The 25,951-nt window shown below is 38.0% G+C and overlaps 1 protein-coding gene across 1 annotated transcript in view; it reads left to right on the top strand.

The window, feature by feature from the left end:
- fam199x (family with sequence similarity 199, X-linked) overlaps window positions 1-25,951 on the top strand; it is a 143,880-nt gene that overhangs the window by 68,208 nt on the left and 49,721 nt on the right. The window contains exons 3-5 of the mRNA XM_051860376.1: window positions 23,286-23,505; window positions 23,645-23,797; window positions 24,242-24,403. Coding sequence (XP_051716336.1) covers window positions 23,286-23,505; window positions 23,645-23,797; window positions 24,242-24,403 — 535 coding nt within the window. The remainder of the gene's footprint in view (window positions 1-23,285; window positions 23,506-23,644; window positions 23,798-24,241; window positions 24,404-25,951) is intronic.

The raw sequence follows: 25,951 nt of genomic DNA, 5'->3' as shown, positions 1-25,951 counted from the left end.
TATCACGTCATAAATAGGCACATTCCAGGACGAGTCATTTGCTGGGCTTAAACTGGGTTTTTATGTATAATAAAGTTTTAATCGGTTTACATGTTTTTTAGTCCATTTTTCCTCTTATTGGTTTAAATGTGTGTATGTCTTTAAATGAGTCTGGGTCTGCCTGTCAGGCTTACTTCCTGATTCCTGTCATGTGATCAGATCAGTATAAAGGAGGCAGCATGGCAAACAAACTGGGTCATTAATCAAAGACCACAAGCTGGATTGCGGAGTTGTTATTAAGGATTTACCATTCCAGCACACCACATCACTTCCATTGGATTATCACTTCTGTGGACTTTGTATATACACCGGTGGACACTTTCACATTGGGACTTTCAGCACGCTACTAGGACTCTTAAGGACTGTTTTAGGGTATGGTGCAAAGGACTCCACACTTTTAACAGCCTAAGTTTTTCTAGTTTTATTGTGTTGTTTTAAGTTCCGTGTGAATATTGTAAATACATTTTATTTATTCATTTATGTTGTCTGTCTCATCTTTTTAAACACTCATAACCTCTCACACAGTATAATCTGACCCTAATTTTAATCCATGTAAAATCGACCGATAGGGCCGATCCTTACACACTGTATTCAACACAAACTAGGCTACAATAATATGTGAGCAACAAGCATGTACATGTTTGTATTTTTGAGAGTATTACGTATATGCGTGGTTTTTGAAAAAAAAAAAAAAAAAAAAAAGTCACTGAAATAAGGCCTCAAAATGGATACTAAATGTTTTTTCACAAGATTTTTGGGATTGTATATTTTAGTCTAGAGTTTTTGCTTCAAAATGATGTGGAAATTATCCTGCCTACTCGGACACAAAAAACAATGTATTGATTTTAAATTTCTAAGACACTTGTTTAGGGAGCCTGTATGCGAAGAGGCGTGAATCTTCATGAATAATGCTGTGATTCACACCTGAGGAGATTAAGACCCTGCCCCTAATGAGCTGCATAATGAGCCATTAGGTCAGGAATGTGACTGGGTCAACTAAGAAAGACAAAATGCAATGACAAAAGACATATATCATTTTTTGTTTTAAGTTTATTTAAAATATAGTTAACTACATAAATGAGAGTCAAAGGCACATTTTGAGTACACAGTTATACCTGGAAATAAATCCTGTTCAAAGATATATGTGAACATCACATACCTGGCATTTGGTGTTTCTGCAATGGAGGGAAAAAAAAGAAGGAAAAAAGAAAAGAAAAAAAAACTTTCCTGCTTCCAGTCAGTGATCTCAGTATCATATGCATGCAGTCCAGTGTGGGCCAATATCTGGTCATTATGATTCTCAAACCTGTGAGATAAAAGAAGAAAAAAACCCTCTGTGAGCATGCTGATAACAGGATCATATCAGCTATTGCATTAACGTTAATATAATGTCCACTCTTAACAGAAAACATGTTTTTTTGTGATCTCAAACAAAAACATGCACATGTTATTGCACATCATGTGAAGAAAATTTTGTATAGGCCTATGTTTTAAAATACAGTACCAGTCAAAAGATTGGATGCATTACTATTTATAATGTTTTTGAAAGAAGTCTCATGCTCATCAATCCTGCATTTATTTGATCAAAAATATACTTTTAATATACTTAATATACTTTTTAATATACTTTTTAAAATAAATCTATTTCTGTGAAGCGTCTAAACATTCATATTACCTCTATGGCATTTTACACATTATATTTGTTATATTATAGAGCCTAAATGTTAATGTGCAGTTTAATAAATTGCTAACACATTTTATTTCAGTATTTATTATGTATTTCAGTCGATTTCACTCATCTCAGTATAGTCAAGTCAAGTCACCTTTATTTATACAGCGCTTTTTACAATGCAGATTGTGTCAAAGCAGCTTTACAGTGATAATTATTGGTAAATAATTTTTGGCTGCACAGCAGCTCTTAAAGAAAATGGTGTCAATGTCCAGCTTAAGTAAATTCAGTATTGATTCATTCCATTGTAAGAATCAGTAGTTATTAATTATAATATATAGCAATATAGTTTGGGAATAGCCATGGCAATTTACTAATGTAAGTCGATCTGCCCCATTAATTCCCACTGAGACACACAAAACTGTCATCATTCATATTTATATAGGATGTGTTTAAGACAAGTTTGTACAACATTTGTCTTCATATTTCAGGCATATTTCTGCAAAGATATTTAACAAATTGTTTTACATTTACACCATGTTGATCACTTCATGTGTGGTGCACTTGGAATGGAACCTTTTTTAACCAGATTGTTAATAAAGAGAATGTTATTTAAATCATATTGTAGTTAAGTTTTTAAGTTGACTAGTTAAACAGTAAAAAAAAAAAAATCGAAATCGTGAATTGGTCAATCGTTCTGAAAAAAAAAAATTTAAATTTTTTTTTTTTGCCATATCGCCCAGCCCTAAATACAAGATACACAAATTTGTATTGTCCTATCAAGCAGACAAAAACATGAACATGATGAATAGGACATGTGGCTTTGCATGGTTAAAAGATGTAGAGCTGTTATCACTAAGGGTGTACTCACTTTTGTTGCCAGCTATTTAGACAATAATGGCTGTATGTTAAGTTATTTTTAGAGGACAGTAAATCTCTACTGCTATACAAGCAGCACATTGACTTCTATAGTATTGTCCCTTGAGAAGATATACTAAAATAGTTACTGAAATCTGAGGGGTGTACTCACTTTTGTGAGATACTGTATCAAAAGCTCAAGGAAAATTTTATTTCTCAGTTCATGATCCCTTTAAGGGAACTTGCCAATAACCCTTCAATAACGTGCTTAAGCAAGATGGCGGCGTGCATGTGGCAGACTGTCGCAGCAGCTCTGAATGTTTTTAATGTTTTTAATCTCTTTTATCTTTTTAATTCTTTCTTTCACTGTCTGAGGAATGTTTATGTGTGGACTTAAGTTTGAGAGTATCAAGAAGCATTGGATTATGACTATTTTTATTTTGGCGTTCTTAATTGGAACTTTGGGGACAGTGTCGGGAGCACCAAACTTCCGCTCCATTATTTATTCAAGAGAACAATTATTGGCACTTCAGCATATAGCGATCTCATCTGTACCTAAAATGGAGATTCCTGTGGAATTAAGGAGGAGAAGGGGGTGTAGAGCTGGAATAAAGCATTGACTAAAGAAAAGATGACATAAACCATTTTTACCTCTGATTATTATGGGAAATGTCCGGTCACTTGGGAATAAAATGGAGGAGCTTACGACACTAACAAGAATGCAATGGGAGTTTCGAGAATGCAGTTTTATGTGTTTTACTGAGACTTGGTTGAACGCCACTCTCGACTGCTACATTGGATGGATTTCATCTTGTGTGAGCAGACAGGTGTGCTACGGAGATGGGCAAGAGGAAGGGAGGAGGGTTGGCACTGTTTATTAACGAACGCTGGTGCAATCTGGGCCATATCAAGGTTAAAGAAAAACTCTGTAATAAGGATATTGAACTACTTGCGGTGGGAATGAGGCTGTACTATTTGCCAAGAGAATTCTCTTATGTGATCACGATAACAGTGTATATCCTTCCGTCAGCTAATGTCATTAATGCTTGTGAATATATTAATACTGTTACAGCCAGGATGCAGTTAAAATATCCTCATTCACTGATTACTATCTCTGGTGATTTTAACTGAGCATCTCTACATAATACTCTTCCCACTTTTACTCAGTATGTGGACTGTGATACGAGAGAAAATAAAACCTTGGACTTGTTTTATGCAAATGTGAAAGAAGCTTATAGATCTTCACCGCTTCCTCCACTGGGGCAATCGGATCGGAATCTTGTTTACATTAGGTCTGTTTATGTTCCGGTTGTGATGAGGCAACCACCAGTAATAAGAACAGTTAAGATATGGTCTGATTCTGCCTATGAAGCATTAATGGATTGTTTTGAAACAACTGATTGGGAGGTTTTGTGCAAATCACATGATGAGGATATTGATAGCTTAACTGAGTGTATTACAGATTATATTAATTTTTGTGTTGACAACACAGTACCTACTAAAAAGATCAAATGTTATTCAAACAACAAGCCTTGAGTCACCTCTGAGTTGAAAGTATTATTAAACGAGAAAAAGAGGACGTTTTTAGTGGGTGATAAGGATGAGCAAAAAAAGAGAGTTATAAGTTAAAAATGGAACGAAAATTACAACAAAAGAATGTTAGAGAGGTTTGGAAAGATCTAAATATGATGTCCGGACGTGGAAATAACATAAGGGGATATACTGCCGATGGTGGTCAGACGTGGGTGAATGACCTTAATTTATTTTTTTTAATAGATTTGATGGTGGGTCTGATGCTTTTGAACAGTCCTCACTAGGTAGAAAACCACAGAGCTCTTCATCACATTCACCTCCAGCTCTAACTCATCCTTTGCTCCCATTTGTGAGTATGTTCCTTGTTTTTCTATGTCAGTTGAACAAGTAAGAAGTGGGTTAAGGAGAATTAAGATGAAGAAATCGTCTCGGTTACGTATGTAACCCTCGTTCCCTGAAGGAGGGAACAGAGACGTACGTCAGTAGTGACCGACGAATTGGGATATCACTAGAGAGCCCTATCAGCTTCGAGTGAACTACAACAGGCCAATGGAGTTGGCGTGCGATATTTGCATAATGCGCACCGCCCCCGCCAGGTGGTATAAATAGGGGAGCAGATGCCATCGCACTCTGTTTTTTGCTGAGGAGACAATCTAGTCCGCACTACAGCGAGGGTACAGCAACTGTGGCGACGGGACGTACGTCTCCATTCCCTCCTTCAGGGAACGAGGGTTACATACGTAACTGAGACGTTCCCTTTCAGTCGGTCACGTTCGACGTACGTCAGTAGTGACCGACGAATTGGGATCCCAAATAAAGCGCCACAGTATGAACCCCTTCCAGTGCCCAGCGCAAGCTCTAGCCACTCGGCGCACCAGGGGGACGGGGAAGGGGGCGAGCTTACGCCGAGAGAGTCTACTGCTGTTCCGACATACCCACTAAGTAAACTAGACTACACTGGGGAAGCGAACCCGTAGGGGACGCTGCGGAGACCACTACCCACCCGTAGGGGAGGAATTTACGTGGAGAGTACACATATGGACTGGCCATGGGCAGTACGCATATGGAGTCTCTGGGATGGCTCCACCTGGGTAGGGGGAGACTCATCTGACAGGTGACAGCAGAGCTGGCTCTGCTAGGGAAAGACACGGGCTCGCCGTAGGGAGTTGACCGTGGACAAATACACACATGGGACCACTCACGTGGAGGGGTCGCGACATGTGGAACCCAGCCAAACGTCAACGTCGGTGACGGAGGTTTGGCCTGGCATCAGACACTCCGCAATGTTCGAGCCGAAGGGGGAGGCGGAGGAACTCGACAGGGTTCGCCAAGCGGGGAACTCGACTGGAGTAAAAGAATGCACGTATCCGGCCCAGGGGGCGGGAGTGGCATTGCAAGCCGACACTAGAACGGGCTCTTCCAGCGGCGGGACAGACAATTTCACAAATTCCCCCCGGCCCTCCTCCGGGGGTGGGAGAGACGATGGAATCCTCTCCCGAAGAGCAGGAACCTTCCCCTCCAGGTCGCCCGTCTCAGGGTTGCGTCTTCCTCGACCTCTTGCCACCTGGCTTGGCCTGAGCGGGCTGGGCGCCGCGTCCGCGACCGGCACCCTGCTGTTTGGCTGGTGTAGGCTGCTGCTTTGCCATCTTAGCAGGGGCGGAGGACGACGCAGGCGGGCGCCCTCGGTGACGAGCGGGCTGAGGCTGTGCGGCCGGCGGCGGGGTGGAGGCAGCAGCGGACCGCCGGGGCAGGACGTGTTTAATAGCCTCAGCCTGCTTCTGGGCGGCAGAGAACTGCTGGGCGAAGCTCTCTACCGCGTCGCCGAAAAGGCCGACCTGTGATATGGGGGAGTCCAGGAACCGATATTTGTCGGTATCCCTCACATCAGCAAGAGTCAGCCACAGGTGGCGTTGCTGGACCACAAGCGTGGCCATCGCCTGACCAACAAAACGTGCCGTCACCTTAGTCGCCCGGAGGGCTGCTGGTCAAGACCTCCCTGAGGCATTTCCATCAACGCTTTTGCCTGATGAACTTGCAAAAGGGCCATGGAATGCAGGGCGGAGGCAGCCTGTCCGCAGGCTCTGTAAGCTTTCTCTGTCAAGCCTGACGAGAATTTACAGGCCCGGAATGGGAGACGCGGCTCACCGCGCCAGCCGAATGAACGACCGCATCCAGTAACGCACAGACGAAATGACATCTTGAAAAAGACGCAGGGTTCGTCTGTGAAGCTCTTTTAGGAGGGGAAAATTCAGCTCTCTTGTGCTGAAGCACACAGGGAGTGTCACGATGTGTTTGGGTACACCACTCCCCGAACACAACGGAGGAACAGGCACAAATCGCAACAGACACAATGCTGGGAATTAGAAATTCTGTGCTGTAAAACAGCAGTTGAGAGCTTAAGCTCAGGCTCCTTGGGAAGCTCGCGACCTCGCTGAAGTGCCGTCACACCAACACAAGAAGTAAATTTTCCTTTTTTTCCTTTGCTTGAAGAATTCACTCAAAGTCTGAAAGCCGGAACACACTAGATGGCTCCGAAGCGAAAGACAGAGTGCGATGGCATCTGCTCCCCTATTTATACCACCTGGCGGGGCGGTGCGCATTATGCAAATATCGCACACCAACTCCATTGGCCTGTTGTAGTTCACTCGAAGCTGATAGGGCTCTCTAGCGATATCCCAATTCGTCGGTCACTACTGACGTACATCGAACGTGACCGACTGAAAGGGAACTCCAGTTCCTGATGGTATTAATCCTAGAGTCCTTAAGGCCTGTGCTGATCAGATCTGTGGGGTAGTTCATTACATTTTTAATTTGAGTTTGCGTCTGTAATGGATACCCGTTTTAAGGAAGACATCGTGTGTAGTACCTGTACCTAAGTTAACAAACCCTACGGAGTTTTCGCACAATAGACCAATTGCTTTAAAGGTGCTGTATGCGATTTCTCAAATTCGTTGTTGAACACTGTTGATATTTGAAATCAACCCAAACAAACCCACCCTTCTCTTCATTGCTCCGCCTCCAAAACTCACACTCCAGTACTACCACCCTGCTCAGAGTCGGTCTCGAACCCCGGCCCGATCGCTGCTGTCATGCGAGGTGAAAGCACTACCAATGACGCTGAACACCTCATTCTCTAGCAGGTGTCAGTGTGCTGTAGTTTAACTGCAAAACTCTCACTACCTGGCCACTGTTACATACGCAATGCGAGTGGATGTCTGTTTAACACAGCTGACGTGCAACAAAATGCTTCACGAAAAATAAAGCGCAGATGATGAACGAACGACAAGGAAGCACAAAAAATTAACGTATAGTACACAAGAGTAAATACAAACAAGAGTTTGTTGTTAGTCGCCAACAGAACAGCAGCTCCAGGCAATCAAAACCCAGTTTTACTTACATAAGGAATCAAAGAAGCCTCCGCGTCTGTTTTCAGGCCCTTCTGCTTAGCTCTCACCAGCGCTGGAAAGCTTTTCTAATATGGACGCGGGTTCTAAATCGTTGCTCACTCATAAACCTTCATTGCAGTGATATTCTTTTAGGCTCTTTTGTATTGTGTCCCATCTCTCGTTCTGCAGTTTTTTTTTTTTTTTCAAATCTCCCTCTTGCTCTTTCTCTCTCCTCGACCGTCATACGCCCCCGAATACTGATTGGTTAGAGGTTTCTTGTTGGTATCGGCCCGACTAACATTCAAACATTGTATTTGAAATAATACTGAGTCCACCTTTAACAGCACAGTTAATGAAGGTTTTTGAGAGACTGGTATTAAACTATTTAAAGCCAGTACTGTGTGGTGCCGAGGATAAACTAGTTTGCTTATAAAACTGGTGTTGGGGCAGATGATGCACTTATCTATCTCTTGCATAAATCTTTAAGTCATTTGGAGACCCCGGACAGCACCATCAGAATTACATTCTTTGACTTCTCTAGTGCATTTAACACTATTCAGCCTACACTACTATGAAGTAGGATGGAAAATGCTGGAGTACATCAGAGTATGGTCAATTGGATAACTGATTATCTCTCTAATAGACCACAGTATGTGAGGATGCAGGACTGTGTGTCTCAAGTAGTGAAGTGTAGTACTGGAGTTCCTCAAGGAACAGTTTTAGCTCAATTTTTGTTCACTTTTTATACATCAGATTTCAATATAACTCTGAATTTTGTCATCTCCAGAAATCTTGATGATTCAGCAATTGTTGGTTGCATAACTGACCATGATGAGATTGAATATAGGGAGCTATTAAAGAATTTCGTAGACTGGTGTGAGGAAAACTGTCTCAGGCTTAATGTTAGTAAGACAAAGGAAATTGTGGTTGATTTTAGCAGATCTCCTCATAAAGTGGTACCAGTAAACATACGCGAGTCAGAAATTGAGATTGTAACAACTTATCTGGGTGTTTATTTGAATAACAAGCTTGATTGGTCTGACAATACGATGCAAGTTTATAAGAAGGGTCAAAGTCAGATTCATTTGTAAAGGCAACTGAGATCCTTTGGTGTATGTCATGCACCCTTTAAGACCTTCTATGACTCCATAGTCTCTTCTGTGATTTTTTTTTTTTTTTTGACTCTGTCACGTTACTCTGTCAAATTATTATCGATAATGAAAATAATCAACAGCTAATTTGATTATCGATTAGTCGTGTCTGTGCGCTGTGCCCGGGAAACCATTAGCCAGTCACATCGCTTTACAGTAGTGAAGAACCCATTTCTAAGGACAAAACACATATGGAAAATAGCGGAGGACACTAAGGGAGCTGCTCCGGGAAAGGTACATGTTTCATGTTGTCTGAAACATGAGAATGCTTTATATTTATAAGCACTTCAAACAAAAGCATAACCGTTTACCACGTCTTGCTCTGTTGTGCTTTGACAGATGTGTGTGCTGTTTACTGCCACTGGCACGTTATTTTTACTCAGTGCACAACTTACATTTTATGGGTATATCATTATCTGTAAATGTTAGAAAGTCCCACAAGCATTTCCATTTTGCATATTCTGACAACAAGTGAGTCTTATTAATCTTCACTGACTTGAATGACCAAGCGCCGATGAGTGTATGCGCGTGAAATACACGGAGCGCAGTAGAATATGAACAAAATCATTCTGTCTAAAATACACATTTTGCTAAAATATTTTTTTAGAAATTAAGTGCAAGTTTAAAATTCTACATGTAACACAAGTAATCATATTTATGAGAGCAGTAACAGTAAAGGCACTATTGTTTGAATAGACCATTAATGTAATATATTTACTATGTTCAGACGAGTAAATGTGTGTTCTTCATACCTCGTACAAGTTAACATTTTGTGCTTTTGGTTTTTATTATAATTTTTAATTTAGTCATTTTAATTTCTGTTTTAAAAACAGCAATCAGTTGTTTTTTTGGTTTAGAATGTAATGTTTGTATTTTAACCCTTTTTTTGCTTATAATGTACAGCATAGCCTGCACAGATACATTCACTATGTGTTATCATAGGCTTTATATTACACAGCATTGGGCAGGATGTGAAATAACATTGTTTAAAATAATGTATTAAAATTCATTTTTAATGTATAATTTTTAGATTTTAATCCGATTACAGGGCTCTACGCTTACATTTCTTTTTAGGAGCACTTCTGCTCCTAAAAATTTAGGACCACCTTCTGATCAATGATAGAAATTAACCTTCCCATTATGAGGCGATATTTAACTCCTTAGAATGACTTTCCGGGGATATACAATGCCCGGCCAAAAAAAAAGTCGCTGTTTGGATTTTAATAGGCAAATACTTACGAGTCTATGGATGGATCATTGTTACAGTGATTATTATTTTTCTAGCATGTTGTATGTTTGGCAACGGTTCTTTTAATCCTAACAGATGGAGTGTGTAGCTTTTCATTTCTTAAACAACCACATATTAAGATGTATCATGGCCATATTTCAGGATGACAATGTCAAGATTCATCATGCTCAAATTGTGAAAGAATTGTTGGGAGGGAGCATGAAGAATCATTTTCACACATTACCTTAACCTGAGTGTAAGTTTTTGGGATGTGCTGGAGGAGACTTTACAGAGTGCTCACCTCTTGCATTGTCAATACAAGATCTTGACCAAAAAATGATGCACTTCTCGATGGAAATAAATGTTGTAATATTATTTCCATCAAGAGGTGCATCAGTTTTTGGTCAAGATCTTGTATTGACAACGCAAGAGGTGAGCACTCTGTAAAGTCTACTACAGCAAATCCCAAAGACTTTCAGTGAAATTAAGGTCTGGACTCAGAGGTGCCAGTTCATGTGTTAAAATGATTCTTCATGCTCTCTGAACTATTCTTTCACAATTTTAACCCTGGTGAATCTTGACATTGTCATCCTAGAATATGGCCATGATGTGTCTTCCTACAAGGTTGTTTAAGAAATGAAAAGCTACACACTTCATCTTTAAGGATTAACCCTTAAGGATTTTTGGGGCCCTGGAGAAGTTTTGACATGCCCTGACATTTGTGCTTTTTAGAGTTGCTTATAAACATATTAATGGCGAAAGTGTCATTACATTGTATTCAGCACGAACTAGGCTACCATAATATGTGAGCAACATGTATGTACGTTTGTATTTTTGAGAGAATAACGTTTATGCGTGGTTATTGAAAAAACAAAAAACTTAAGTCACTGAAATACGGCCACAAAACAAATACTAAATATGTGTTCACAAGACTTCCGGGTATTGGAGGTTGTAGACTAGAACTTTTGCTTCAAAATGATGTAAAAATGATCCTGCATACTTGTTCATATAAAACAATATATTGATTTAAATTTTGTAAGACACTTTTTGTCAAGAAAGACAGTATGCGGGAGGCGTGAATCTTCATGAATACTGCTGTGATTCACACCAGAGAAGACAAAGACCCGCATAATGAGCCCTTTCAGTCAGGTAGGCTATGTGAGAGGAAACTAAAAAAATCAAAGTACAAAGTAGTTTTTTTTTGTAGTTTATTCAGAATATAGTTAACAATATAAATGAGACACATTTTGAATAAATGAGGGCACATTTTGAGTATACAGTTTTACCTGGAAATAAATCCTGTTCAAAGATATAAGTGAACATCACTTAACTGGCATTCCAAGGCGTTGCTAACACATTTTATTTCAGTATTTATTACGTATTTCAGTCGATTTCACTCATCTCAGTATAGCAATATAGTTTGTGAATAGCCAATATGGCATTTTACTAATGTAAGTTGTGTGTAGTAAAAGAAACTGCACGTCTATCTGTCCCATTAATTCACACTGAGACACACAAAACTTGCAGGATTCATATTTAAACAGTCTTTTTGTGGTTTAATATTCACAGACACTATATCGCGATTAGAATAAAGAACTTATAAAAAAAACTTACCATTCACAATCATCGGCTTGATCTAGTTGATCCTCGAAATGAAAGTGAAATCAGTCATGCTCATCCTCTGAGGCAAATCCTTTTAAAATTATTCCTCACCGCATCTCAAAACGATGAAAAGTACATGAAACTGACTAAACTTGATGCGTTTTTCCCAAGCTGATGCGTCACTCTGTTGCATGTATCGCCTCTGAATTTGCGTCTGAATAGAGCTCGCACTTTGTTGGCGTGGCCGAATTAGTGGAAAATGAGCTGACTCGCCAACATCTGACATCTCACTTTTCATACAGATTACATAAACAGAGAATATTTGTTTTCAATTTGACTTACATGATTTAAAACCTGACATTTCAACGTTTCTTTAGACATGTCTCATTTTTGTGTCATTAGTATTCACTAAGTTACTGTTCATTTTCTAAAGACTATCAGAATAGACTTCATTCAGAGAGAGACTGCGGCTTGCGCATCATGTTAGTTTTCTTTATTTTGCAAAAAACACAACACTTTTTACTCTGAGTGTACACAAATAAAAGAAGACATTTCACAGATTAGAATGGTGTATAACTTTTAATTGCATGTCCAAAATTGACGGTGTATTTTGAGTCTGTTTCACACTGATAAGAAAAAAAGCAAGGTGGTATCACCAGCGCGACCGCCGACTCGAGAGTGTTAAAAGAATCGTTGCCAAACACATAACATGCTAAAAAACATAATCACTGCAAGTTTTTTTTTTTTTGGCCAGACAGTGTACATCTTACTTTTGTAAGGGCTTTTTTTTCTAACCATATTAAATGTCATCTTCTATATCAAATTCATAAATGTATATTTATAAATTGAGCTAGAATAATAAGACACAATCAGGAAGAATAAGCTACCAATCAAATGATGTATCAACAGAATTCATCTTTGCACTGCAGAGGTGGCACAAAAGAACAAAAAGGTGGCATTTAGGTATATTTACAGACTGTTGAGGCTCAGAAGTGGCATGAATGCATTTAAATTCATGATAACTATGTTATGAGATTAATGTTTTAAATAGAAAGTTTTAAATAAATATTTTGAAGAATATTTTGAAGTTTTGAAGAAATATTAAATGATTTAAATAACTGAAATGATACTTTAAAAATTAAACTAAACCCACCAGTAGGGGGCGGCAAGTCACTGTCTTTGTCACTGAATCATTCATTCAAACGATTTGCTCAAACGGCTGGTTCATTCAGTAACAAAGCAAGTGTCTTAATGCTTATATGACTCTGTCATTGAATCATTGACTCACTAGATTTGTTTGAAAAGGCAGATTCATTCATAAATGAAACAACTGTGTTTGCTCAGAGATGTACAGAGGTTCAGCTGTGATTTTGTTTGGAACAATTTTTGTTGAAGAAATAGAGCAAAATCTGACAATACTGTTCCTAAAATGTAAGTAATTTAATATTAACTTCATGTTTATTGAATTGTTGTATAAAAGCAAGATTACATTTGTAAACCCCTTATAATCATTAAAAAAGCTGTCACTCTTCTCAGTTCATCGCAATTTCACAAACTTTCGTTATAATTAATGAAATTGTCTATATTGCACAATGAATCTTTTATTTACATTGTGTCTGTACTTTGTTATAATGAGAGGATTCGCAAACTCAGCACTGAACAAACTCCAGCGTTTTGAGCGGTGCAACTTAAACGGCCCTAATTGGCCATTGTGTTCAAGAAATTATCAGATATGTCTGTGATTGGCTACATTGCTCAACGATGCAACAACACATTCTCTCTCTACACTGTCCAGACTGGAAACACAAAGAACTGGGCCTGATGTATCAGTCACACTGGTGCTCCTAAATACTTTTTCACAGTCGCACGCAGTAATTTTCTGTCGAAAATGCGAGTGAAATGGTCGCATTGTAGAGCCCTGGATTAATCGAAAAAATAATCGACTATCAAAATAATTGTTAGTTGCAGCCCTACTGAGCTTCTGCTCCACAACATAAGGTCCAGAAAACTTTGCTTGCACAGCAGAGCTGGGGAGTGGTAACAGGACTAGAACTTGATATCCCTTTACAAAAGAATGAGCGACTGTTTTTTATTGAAAGATTCCTTCATCTTTGTTTGTCAAGTCATCTTCATTTATATAGCGCTTTTTACAGTACAGATTGTTTCAAAGCAGCTTCACATTGAAATTAATTTATCATTAAAAAATTAATGGACAGAGATTGTTTTGGTTTTACAGCAGCTCTAGGAAGAAGTTATTATCAAGTTATTATCACTTCTGTTGTAAAAATCATTCATTATTAACTTAAATGACACCTTTTTAACTGAAAACAAGACTTTTACAAGAAAACAAGACTGCGTTCTTGCCGTTTATTTATGTGTTTAGTCTATAGGTATGCTTGTCTGAATGTGTATGTGCACAGATGCTTAGTCTTTCTTTACAAAGTGACATCGCAAAATTACTTGTCTGGCCTGCATTATACAGAATTATTAGTCGTTTCCGGAGATCCATGACAACTGGAATCATTTTGATAATGTTTTATCTATACATAGGAAAAGGAAAGGGAAGGAGGCCTTCGCAGGGGATAGTTTAGCTGACACTTTAGGGCTGCGTTGTCATCGTGTCTAGGCGCAGGTCCTTCATCTCATCTGGATATGGCCTCGATCTGGCAGATTACGGTAAACCTCAGGATAAATAGAGACTTATATTAGCGTAGACGCCATTCCTCTTATGATGTAGCAAGTACATCAGGTGTTATGGGAAGTGTTCCTGGTTCCGGCTGACCTAATTTATGCAGCCTAACAATTTACATGATTTGAATTATAGAAGTAGATAATGTGTTATGTATATGCCAGGTGAAAGAGATGTTTTTAGTCTAGATTTAAAATGAGAGTGTGTCTGCTTCCCAAACAGTGCTAGGAAGACTGTTCCAAAGTTTAGGTGCTAAAAAGGAAAAGGATCTACCGCCAGCAGTCAATTTTGATATTCTGATGACGAAGACTTGACAGAACATCCATCTAGTGTTAGACAGTATTCTAGGTTATTACGTGCAGAGGTATTTGGTTCAATAATTATAATCTGTTTTTAGTATGAAATTTCTAGTCATCCAATTTTTTTTTATTTTTTTTATATCAGCTATGCATTCCTTTAATTTAGTGAATTAGTAAGATTCGTCAGGGTGTGAAGAAATACAGAGCTGAGTATCATCAGCATAACAGTGAAAACTATTGCCATTCTTCCTAATGATATCTCCCAAGGGTAGCATGTACAAAGTGAACAGCAACGGTCCTAGTACTGAGCCTTGCAGTACTGATAATGGTCAGATAAGTATGATTTGAACCATGCCGATGCAATTCCACTAATGTCAACATAATTTTCGAGTCTATTCAAAAGAATGTTGTGGTCGGTAGTGTCAAATGCAGCACTAACATCCAGTAACACTAAAAGAGAAATACAGCCATGATCCGATGATAAGAGCAAATCGATCAATAGATGTGATAATACTGCCTTTTCTAGTATCTAGTGTTGTCACGGTACCAAAATTCCAGTAGTCGGTACCAATACCAGTAAAAATTTACGGTCCTCTGTACCAATTTTGGTACCACAGGAAAATCTGTTGGAATCTGTTATTTAAAAACATATTAAATATGATGGTAATCATACATATAAATATTCGGAGCGTGTGTGTGTATGTTTGTGTGTGTATATATACCTCAATGAAGTAAATTTTGAAATATAAAAAAATAAATAGGCCTAAACAAATGCTCAAACATCCATTTTGAAACATACTTGCGTGTTTATTTTAGCTATTCCTTCAGTGAAACGACACACTACAGCTTGTAAAACTATGAAATAAATATCAGTAAATAATGGTGACCTAAATAATAAGAAAAGTTAAGTAGGCTATTATTCTAAAAAACATTTGTTTATTTCCACACAAAGATGCGTCATATAGCCGCTTTGAGAGGGATGAAGGACACGAGCAGGAAAGAGACCATTTCTCTTTAATAATATCTTCATGTTGTCTCCTGATTACAAGCAGCTGATACTTGTTGTAAAAGGTCTGAAGAGCTAGTTTTATCTTCAGACATTCAGGCAATGTTTGATTTTGCACTGCCAGAGAAAGCGAAACTAAAAATCACCAGAGTGTGTGAAACACGATATACAAATAAACTTGTATAAAGTCTAATATCAAGCACAGTTTTAATTTTTTTCAAGCACAAACTGTGTTAAATAGAAATTGACATGCAAGCAAAAAGGTTTCTGTCCTACGGTGTTTTTTCTACTTTACCACAGTAAAGAATGTGAATATAATAGGCCTAATTAAAAGCGAACCAAAGAAATAAACGTTTATAATCCCCTGCGTGAGTGAAGATTTGGGAAAAGAAACAGAGATTCTATGTTCAGTGGATTAACTAATGGAATATTGTTCAATTCTCTGCTAATCAGGTGACCAGATCGTGATTCGCAAAACAGCATACAAAGCCGACAAATCTTAAATGTATGACATACCTCTCTCATTCGGCATGAACCAAAATGTTTCCATGGCTGCGATGTCACATTTAATTGCTAACCTATTAGCCTATTTCTTCTATAGCTTTGCGCTTCACTCGTGTCATTCGCGTAAAATACTTGCACAGCCCTATCAGTGGGTACCGAATATACCCGGATACTCGGTACTCCCAGTACTACAGAAATGCTGGTATCATCAAATTTAAAATTTCAGTACCGGTACTTTTGACAACACTACTAGTATCTTTGACAGAAAAGGTAGATTCGAGATTGGCCTGTAATTGACTAATTCTGTAGGATCAAGTAATAGCCAGCTTAAAAGTTTTCTGTATGTATCCTAATAAAAAGATGAAAAGATGGTTGCATAGTTATAGTTTTCTCTCTAATATTATCAATCTTATAAGTAAAGAAGTTCATAAAGTCATTACTGCTGTGCTGTTTGGAAAGGTCTAGGGTTGAAGCTTTATTTGTTGTTAATTTAGCCACTATATCAAATAAATACCTTGGGTTGTGTTTGTTTTTTTCTAAGAGGGTTGACAAATATTCAGATCTAGCAGTTTTTAAGGCCTTTCTGTACACAATCATGCTCTCTCTCTCCTCGAAATGCTCTCTTAAGGGCCCGAGTGTGTTCGTTGTACCACAACGTTGGACTATTTTCTTTAACCCTCTGGGGTCTGAGGATTTTTGGGGCCCTGGAGAAGTTTTGACATGCCCTGACATTTGTGTTTTTTTCAGTTGTTCATAAACATATTAATGACACAAGTGTCATTACACTGTATTCAGCACAAACTAGGCTACAATAATATGTGAAGAACATGTATGTACATGTTTGTGTTTTTGAAGGAATAACGTTTATGCGTGGTTATTGAAAAAACAAAAAACTTAAGTCACTGAAATAAAGACAAAAAAAAAAAATTAAAACTGTTCACACGACTTGGAGGTTGTAGACTAGAGTTTTTGCTTCAAAATGATGTAAATATTATCCTGCCTACTCGTTCATATAAAACAATAGAGAGATTTAAATTTTCTAAGACACTTTTTGTCAAGAAACACAGTATGCGTGAAGGCGTGAATCATCATGAATAATGCTGTAATTCACACCTGAGAAGACAAAAGATCCGCATAATGACCTCTAATGACCTGCATATTAATGAGCCCTTTCAGTCAGGTAGGCTGTGAAAAAACCCTCTGTGATCATGCTGATAACAGGATTAATGTCCACTCTTGACAAAAAAAAAAACATGATTTTTGTGATCTCATGCATGCACGTGATGTGAAGAAAATTTTGTATAGGCCTATGTTAAATTACAGTACCAGTCAAAAGATTGGACACATTTAAAAAAAAAAAAAAAAAAAAAGTCAAATAATGGTTTTCTATTTTAATATACTATAAAATATAATGTATTTCTGTGATGCAAAGCGTCTGAACATTCTACCTCTATGGCATTTCATATAGGCTACTATATTTGTTATATTATATAGCCTAAATGTTAATGTGCATTTGACAAACTATACATCATTAAAAAGATCTAAGACTCAAGCTTCACATTTTGACTCTTAAAATCTTATATTGACCGTAATTTCTTAATATGCTTAAAAGCATGCACATTTGGAGAAATATTGATGGATTCTCATATGTTTATATCAATTTTCTATACAGAGGAGTAATATTTAATCAATATTTATTGTCATCACTGTGAACGCTGGATTCTGTGTTTTCAATTCATACTTGCAGCCGGAGAGTGCTCTGTACACCTTTAGTCCACAAATATCTCAGTAAAAGAAGAGGCATATCACGTGACATTCCAGGAACTAACAGGCTTCCAGAGATCGCTTTAACTTACATATAAACACTTTTGAAGATAATAAATACACGATTGCAACAATGTATACATGTATTGCCTCAGAATTTGTGTCTGAATATTGCTCGCTCCGTGGGCGTGGCCGCATTAGCGGATAATGAGCTGAATCACAGACTTCTGACATGTCTATTTTCATACAGATTACATAAACACAGAATTTTTGTTTTCGATTTGACTTACACGATTTAAAACCTGACATTTCAACGTTTCTTTAGACATAAGTCTAATTTTTTTGTGATTAGTATTCACTAAGTTACACTTCATTTTCTGAGAACTATCAGACTGGACTTCGTTCAGAGGGAGACGAGAGATCACGCATCATGTTTGTTTTCTTTATTTTACAAAAAGCACAACATTTTGTTTTTACTCTGAGTGTACACAAGTAAAAGAAGATATTCAACAGATTAAAATGGTGTATCACTCTTAATTGTAAAATAAAAAGTATTTTGAGTCTCTTTCACACTGGTAAGAAAACAACCGAGGTGGTATCGCCGGCAATACCTCAGACTCCAGAGTGTTAATCTTTAAGCGCAAAAGAGCAACTTTGTCTAAAGTGCTGGAAAAGAGAGAGTCAATAGTTTCTGTTGCAACATTGAGTTCTTTTAAGCTATCTGGTATGCTGAGGAGATGAAACTGATCAGGAAGTTTATAAAGCAATCTTTAGTGGTAGAAGTGATGGTTCGACCATATTTGTAACCTGGAGTCGGATTTGCAGCCTTGGCTAAATGAAGTATAAATGAGACTAGATAATGATCTGAGATGTCATCGCTCTGCTGCAGAATTTCAGTGGCATCAATATTGATTCCATGTGACAATATTAGATCTAAAGTATGATTACGACAATGAGTGTGTCCGGACACGTGTTGCCGAGCCCCAATAGAGTTTAGAATATCTCTAAATGGCAATCCTAGTGCGTCTTTTTCATTATCTACATGGATATGAAAGGACTTTATCTGCAGCCAGTACTAACTCTGATAGAAAATCAGCAAATTCTTTGATATAGTCTGTATGGTGCCCTGTTGGCCTGTATACAGTAGCCAGCACAAATATCAAGCGGGATTTATCACGTACCCTAGATAACGTTACATAAAGCACCATCACTTCAAAAGAATTATATTTGAAACTAGACCTCTGAGTAATACTGAAGTTGTTGCTATAAATTACATCAACACCTCCCCCTTTGCCTTTTAGATGAGGCTCGTGTTTATAACAGTACCCTTGAGGGGTGGACTCATTTAAAGTAATGTAATCGTCTGGTTTTAACCAGGTTTCTGTCAAACACAGCACATCTAGGTTAAGATCTGTAATCATGTCATTTACAAAGAGTGATTTTGTAGGAAGGGATCTAATATTAAGCAAACTGAGCTTTAACATTTGTACATTTGTATTATATCTGTTTTTTATTTGTTGAACATAAATTCAATTTTTTACCCTTAAATGGGTTTGAGAGTTTTTTGTATTTACAAATTCAGGGAACAGACACAGTCTCTATGTGATGATATCTAGGTGAAAGAGTCTCTATGTGTTGGGATTTATCTGACTTCTGTGACATGAGACAGCTAGCAGATGGTCGGTTTAACCAGTCTGTCTGCTTCCTGACCTGGGCCCCAGTTAGTCAAGGTTCATCTCTAAGACTATGTGCCATATTACTAGAGAGAAGAGCAGTACCACCCCAGTAGGGATGAATAAAATAAATAAAAGGTTCAAACTGCATCAATTTCTGGCTTCGATTTTAGATAATAGATTGTACGAAACCAACTAATTTTGGTTTAGTCCTATTTTTCTTTTTCATAATGGGACGCGCCGCAATCAAATGACCAACATTGTGACAATAAAACATTCACAAACATCAAGTTGTACTGATGATTTAGACAATTTTGAAGTTCTCTTAGAGCTCAGAGAGTTTGACTCTTGACAGGCAGGCACTACAAATACATTTTTGTGCATTAACACATTCATCAACACACACAACAGTCAAAACTTTTTGCTCATTCAAGTACACCACAATTTTATCTGGCAACGAATTCTTAAACACTTCTATCAAAACAAGTTCACAAAGCTGCTCAAAAGTCGTTTTGCTGGCCTGGCACCATTTATCAAAGAGTACTCTTTTCTCACGTGAATATAAACTGAATTTTTTTTTTGTGATAAGCCTCAGGGACAATCTCATAGGCTCTTAACACAGCAGCTTTTACTTTTACTCATAATCGAGACAAAGTTTTGTCGTTAAGGGACAAAGCAGAACAGAATTCCTGAGCCTTTCTAGTTTAACAGCATTGCAACAAAAGAGGCCAGACTTCTTTTGACCAAACCAAAGCAGTGGCAATGCCTTCAAATGTGCCAAAATATAAATCAACCTCGGCCTCCCGAAATGGTGGAACAAGGTTGATTGGTCTACTAATGTCAAAATCCAGAGAAGTTAAAGGCATAGGCAGTGATGACTAGTGTGAACTGTTTTAGACTCATTGATGAAAATTGATGCACCTCTTGATGGAAATAACATCACAACATTTATTTCCATCAAGAGCTGCATTCATTTTGGTCAAGATCTTGTATTGGCAATGCAAGTGTCAAGCACTCTCTAAAGTCTACTCCAGGACATCCCAAAGACTTTCAATGAATTTAAGGTCTGGACTCAGAGGTGCCAATTCATGTGTGAAAAGGATTCTTCATGCTCCCTCTCAACCATTCCTCCACAATTTTAGCCTGAATCTTGACATTGTCATCCTAGAATATGGCCATGATGTGTCTTCCTACATGGTTGCCAAACATACAACATGCTAGAAACATAATAATCACTGCAATAATTTATCCAATCATAGACTCTTAAGCATTTGCCTATTTAAATTCAAACAGCAACAAAAAATTGGTAGTAGTATCGGCTGCAAAAATCCTGATCGAAGCTTCCTTTAGTTATTATTAGTCCAGTGATCCTTTATCTCTCTTCTCTTCTCTTCTCTTCTCTTCTCTTCTCTTCTCTTCTCTTCTCTTCTCTTCTCTTCTCTTCTCTTCTCTTCTCTTCTCTTCTCTTCTCTTCTCACTAATGCGCCAATGGGTGGGTACAAAGATGCGATGATGTAGAAGTAGGCGTCGATCTGGTTCTGCAGAGTCAGTCTTTTGTTGCACTAATACATCATAATGTGACAAAATCTAAAACGAGTCGTTTTCAGAGCTATTTTTGGACTAACGATGAAGTTTTGAGTTCTGAAACTTACAAGGATGTTTTAATTATAAAATTACATCTTACATGTAAAAAGATAAAGGAAAATTTCTCAATTCATGATCCCTTTAAATTATATTATGTAAGCTGTGTTTTCAAAAATTTTAACAATAATTTAAAATTTCTAGTAATCTCAAAATATTGGCTAAATGTAGTAAGTAAATGTACTAGTGTCTTTATAGTAAGATATACTACCAAAAAAGCTATGCATGTACTGAGGTGAATATCTGTTTTGTTCCAGTGTTAAGCTGATGTCATTGAAATATCTTGGAGAGAGTTTTACTGTTCTGACTGCTATAACCGAATGTGACACCATGTATCGCTGTCTGTCCAGCTTTTTTAACCATTAGCCACATGCTAGAATGCCATGTCAAGTAAGAGGTCATTCAACTTTGAAAAACATGTCCTGGGTGAACTAGAAGTCTTATCGGGTCCTAAAATCTGTAACCGACCTGAATCGCTTCTTACCCGAACTCGACGTGCATAAAATATGTTTTTAAAAAGAAAAACACAACGAGAGACAAACCGGATAAAAATAGACCAGAGTTTGACCCAACAGAATTTTTTTTGAACCCCACTGGAACCAAATGTAAAAAGCAGCGATGTCTGCACAGCCTGCAGCCTGGCACACCAGTGACGAGCTGAGACTTTTTCAACCGGGGATGACACAGACCAAATCAGAGACGACGAATAAGAAACACAACAGGTGTAGATTTGAAAGTACAAACCATTAGTAAATGATCAGTATATGATTTATTGATGAAGTTGTAAGCTGAACCTTTGATTATGGCAAATAAATGGTTAATTTACAAATTGCAGTTTGTACATAATTTATAAAGAAGATCTGCAAATGATATGTAACACATTTACAAGTGATAAATAGTTTACACTTTAGATTAGGAGATGCAGAAAGCTTTGTAAATGATTTATTCATGCATTTACACATCATCTATAACAGGTGTTGAACACTTTGTAGTGTGTACTGCAGTGTAAGTGCTGACTGGTGAGTATAGACAGCTGTCTTCTCTGACACACATGGAGTCTTTAACTCTGTGCACCTGATGTGAGCTTCAGTGGAAGGTAAAACTGGTTCAGAGGTTGACTTTATCAGTAGATCAGACACACTCCACACAGAACACAAGTCTGTGGTGATGAGTGAAAGGATTTAACACAACCCACTGGAATCACCTGTAAGGCATTTATAAATGTTTATCCACTTCAAAACAAATAAATTACTCTTCTTTACAATAGTGCTTTAGCATACCTGCAAGTTTGTGCTTTTGAACATAGACCAGCTTACAGCTTCATCAATAAATCATATACTGATCATTTACTAATGGTTTGTTCATTATTTGTTCATGATTAACAATTGTTTATTGAGATACTGATACTAAAACAATCTTGACATAAATACTTCAGTGATTTATAAGTGATAAATAATGTATCAACTAATAACTTATCAACCATCTACTAATGATCTGTTTGATTTATTTAATGATTTACACAATTTTTTAAGATAACTTACAACACATTTGTAAATCGTTAGCATACCACTTATTAATAATTTATGAATGTATAGTCATGTTTTGTAAATGATTAGTTCATCATTAACAAGTAATTTATAAATGACTTATAACTGAACGTTATTATAAAGTGTTACCGATTTTAGTTGATTAGTTTGGCTTCAACTGTATTTAGATGGTTTTCTGTAATCAATCCTGCAACAGTACATCGGTACATTTTTTTTTTTTTTTTTTTTTTTTAATCAAATCTTAGTTATTCCCCAGACCCATCCTCTCAAATGGCTCGGGTTTTGCAGAACACAGTTTATGTGGAGAGCACACCGCTGCTGCACTCACAGTGGAGGGTTTATTAATTTACACATAGAAGTGTGGATTGACACAGAAGGGGGATAATAACATTGTCATAGAATTATTTAATATGTATTTGTTTTAAAAATTAAAATATTGTTTAACACTTGCAATGAATAGCGGAAAGTTGGCATATTTTATAATAATTTGGGTCTTCTCGAGTCCATTCAGTAAAAGCACATTTATTTTAAATTACCCTAAACCTGAGGTCACTAATATCTGACCCGACCCGCGTCAGTTTTGGCACTGAACCCGCTCGGGTCTTGGGTCAGACCTCGGATTTTCGGATCCAAGTGGACCCATGAAGACCTCTAGTGTAAACTGCCTTTAAGTCAACAACGGTCACCTCTTTGCAGATGGAACCTGACGTCATGCGGCACTAGTGTTGCCAGTTCAGAGTGCAGTGAGGAACTCTTCTCATCTGTTTCGGTGGGCGATCAGGATGACTGCTACTCTCTCCTGGATGATCAGGAACTCGCCTCCTTTGACCTGTTCCCAGAAGGCAGTGTCTGCAGCGACGTGTCCTCCTCCATCAGCACTTACTGGGATTGGTCAGACAGTGAATTTGAGTGGCAGGTGAGCCCTTTGTTTTGAAGCGGTTTTAGTTGAGGGGTTGTTTAAATATCACTTTAATTGTATTTTATTTCCTAACATATGGACAAGCTGTTGATTACTTTATTGAAGAATTTGCTGAATAAAAACTGTGTCATTGTAGTTACCAGGGAGTGACATAGCCAGTGGCAGTGATGTGTTGTCAGACATCATACCCAGCGTGCCCAGTTCACCCTGCCTTGTATCCAAAAGAAAAAACAAACCACACCGAAATCTTGATGAGCTGCCCTGGAGTGCCATGACTAACGATGAACAGGTTGGTTTATTTTTTTATGCAATGAAAATATAAAATACACCAGTATGTGTCGTCATATACCAGGGGTGGTGAACGTTGGTCCTGCAGAGTTTAGTTCCAACCCTAATCAAACACATGTGAACAAGCTAATCAAGGTCTTAAGGTTTACTAGAAAGCTACAGGCAGGTGAGTTTTTATCAGGGTTGGAGCAAACATGAAACCTCAAGTTTTTGTCCATGTCATCTGCAGTGCTGCTGTCAATAAATCAACATGGGATGTATCAAATGCTGAGAAATGTTTAGTAATGTCAGTTTTTTCAATAGAACTTTTAAATTGTTATAGTGATAATATAATTTTTAATGAAAAATGTTAATTAGACAGTTATGAAAGGAAGACTTTTTCTCTGTTTCTTTAGAGCTTCTACTATTGTTAATGTGCCCTATCTTTTTTTTTAATTTTTTTTAGGTGGAATATATTGAGTATTTGAGTCGAAAAGTGAGCACAGAGATGGGACTTCGGGAGCAACTTGATATCATAAAAATAATCGACCCGAGCGCACAGATACTGCCGACAGACAGCGAGTTCATCATTGAACTTAACTGCCTCACAGATGAAAAACTTAAACAGGTAATGAATTACACTAATAAATTACATGACTTTCTAAAAAATGAGATAGGGGAAGTGACCTGGTTAATGCCACTCAATGCCCACTCCAAACGAAGTGACATTAATTTATTCACAGTGTTGTTTTTTTCTAATTATTACTTCTAAGACATAAAATAAACGGTTAACAAAAAGTCAGTATCAGCATGTATTATGGGAACAACAAAATTTCAACAATGCACATCCCCCATAACACAATAAATAAAGAATAATTGGATCCATGAGTAAAATGATGTAATGTTAATTGAGTACTGGTTGAATAGACTGTAGATACGCAAAACGGTTCTCTGGGCGGACATAGACTTTCACTTAAGTAGAAGAAGAGGAAGAAAAAGAAGATAAAAAGGGGCTTGACCCATTTCATGGCAATTTATTGGCCAGTGGCGTTTTGCACTGCATCCGAGGAATATATCAGGTATGCCCCATAAGAGCGTGCTCGTGCCATCTCACCTCAGATTTTATTTCCTTTAGGCTGTGGTTTATCTGTTGCCCGTCAGAAATGCGATTTTTTTGTGTTTTTTACTGACTATTTTAGAGCCGTTTACCACTCCACTCAGGTGGACACCATGAGTTTTTCTTTAAATGTGTGGATCCGTGCGACAGATTTATCACAGTAGGGTACACACGACAGGTATGTGCTATGTTTTTGCCTCAGCATGCTCAAGCGGTGCTTAACGGTGACCTTCTGGTCCCTGTCCAGCCTGTTCCCCTGTCTCTGACAGATTTTGGTCTGACTTGGGTTCTCCGTGCCCTTTAGCCTTCGGAGTCCGAGAAATAGCCCTAGGGTCGTGTGTTATGTTTGCATCCAAGCTCCTGCTATCGTGGTTGACCCTGGCTTGCCCGATCGAGTGGACAGACTGTTTCCTGTTTCAGAGGTTTTTCCCACCACTCAGGTCTCTCAGGGCCTAATGTGAGAGTTTCTACGAGGGCCGCCTTGTTTTGACGGGGTCTTCCCACGATGTTCTCTGGGGTTCTCAGGGGTCTTCCCACGATGTTCTCTGGGAGATCCCAATCGTAAGACTGGAAATTCTGTCACTTCTGGAGAAAGGGAGCTATAGAAAAAGTACCCATCTCCCAGATGGTGTCAGGCTTCTACAGCCGATATTTCTGGACCCCAAAAAGGATGGTGGTTTGCGTCTGATTCTGGACTTGCGTCGCCTGAATTTCTCACTCGGAGTGAGCAGGTGCCAAGATGCTGGTGTTGAAGTCCATCTTGTCTCAAGTCCAGACCGGAGATCGGTTCATGACAATCAATCTGAAATGTGTATTTTTATACTCTGATTGTTGTTACGGCTGGCTCATATACTGCAACATAAAAGAGGCAAACAAGAAATTCTTCAAACAATAAACCAATTTATTTACAAAACAAGAAATAATTATTGAACAAAATAAAACCAACATCTAGGGGAAAAAATGTGCATGTGGTGACTAAATGTGCATATACTCTGGCACTACAAATAAATAGGGAAAAGAAATATATATATATATATTTCTTTTCCCTATTTATTTTGT

Source organism: Ctenopharyngodon idella, chromosome 14 (genome assembly GCF_019924925.1).
Source record: "Ctenopharyngodon idella isolate HZGC_01 chromosome 14, HZGC01, whole genome shotgun sequence".
Lineage (NCBI taxonomy): Eukaryota > Metazoa > Chordata > Actinopteri > Cypriniformes > Xenocyprididae > Ctenopharyngodon > Ctenopharyngodon idella.
This window is presented reverse-complemented; position numbering and strand designations above follow the sequence as displayed.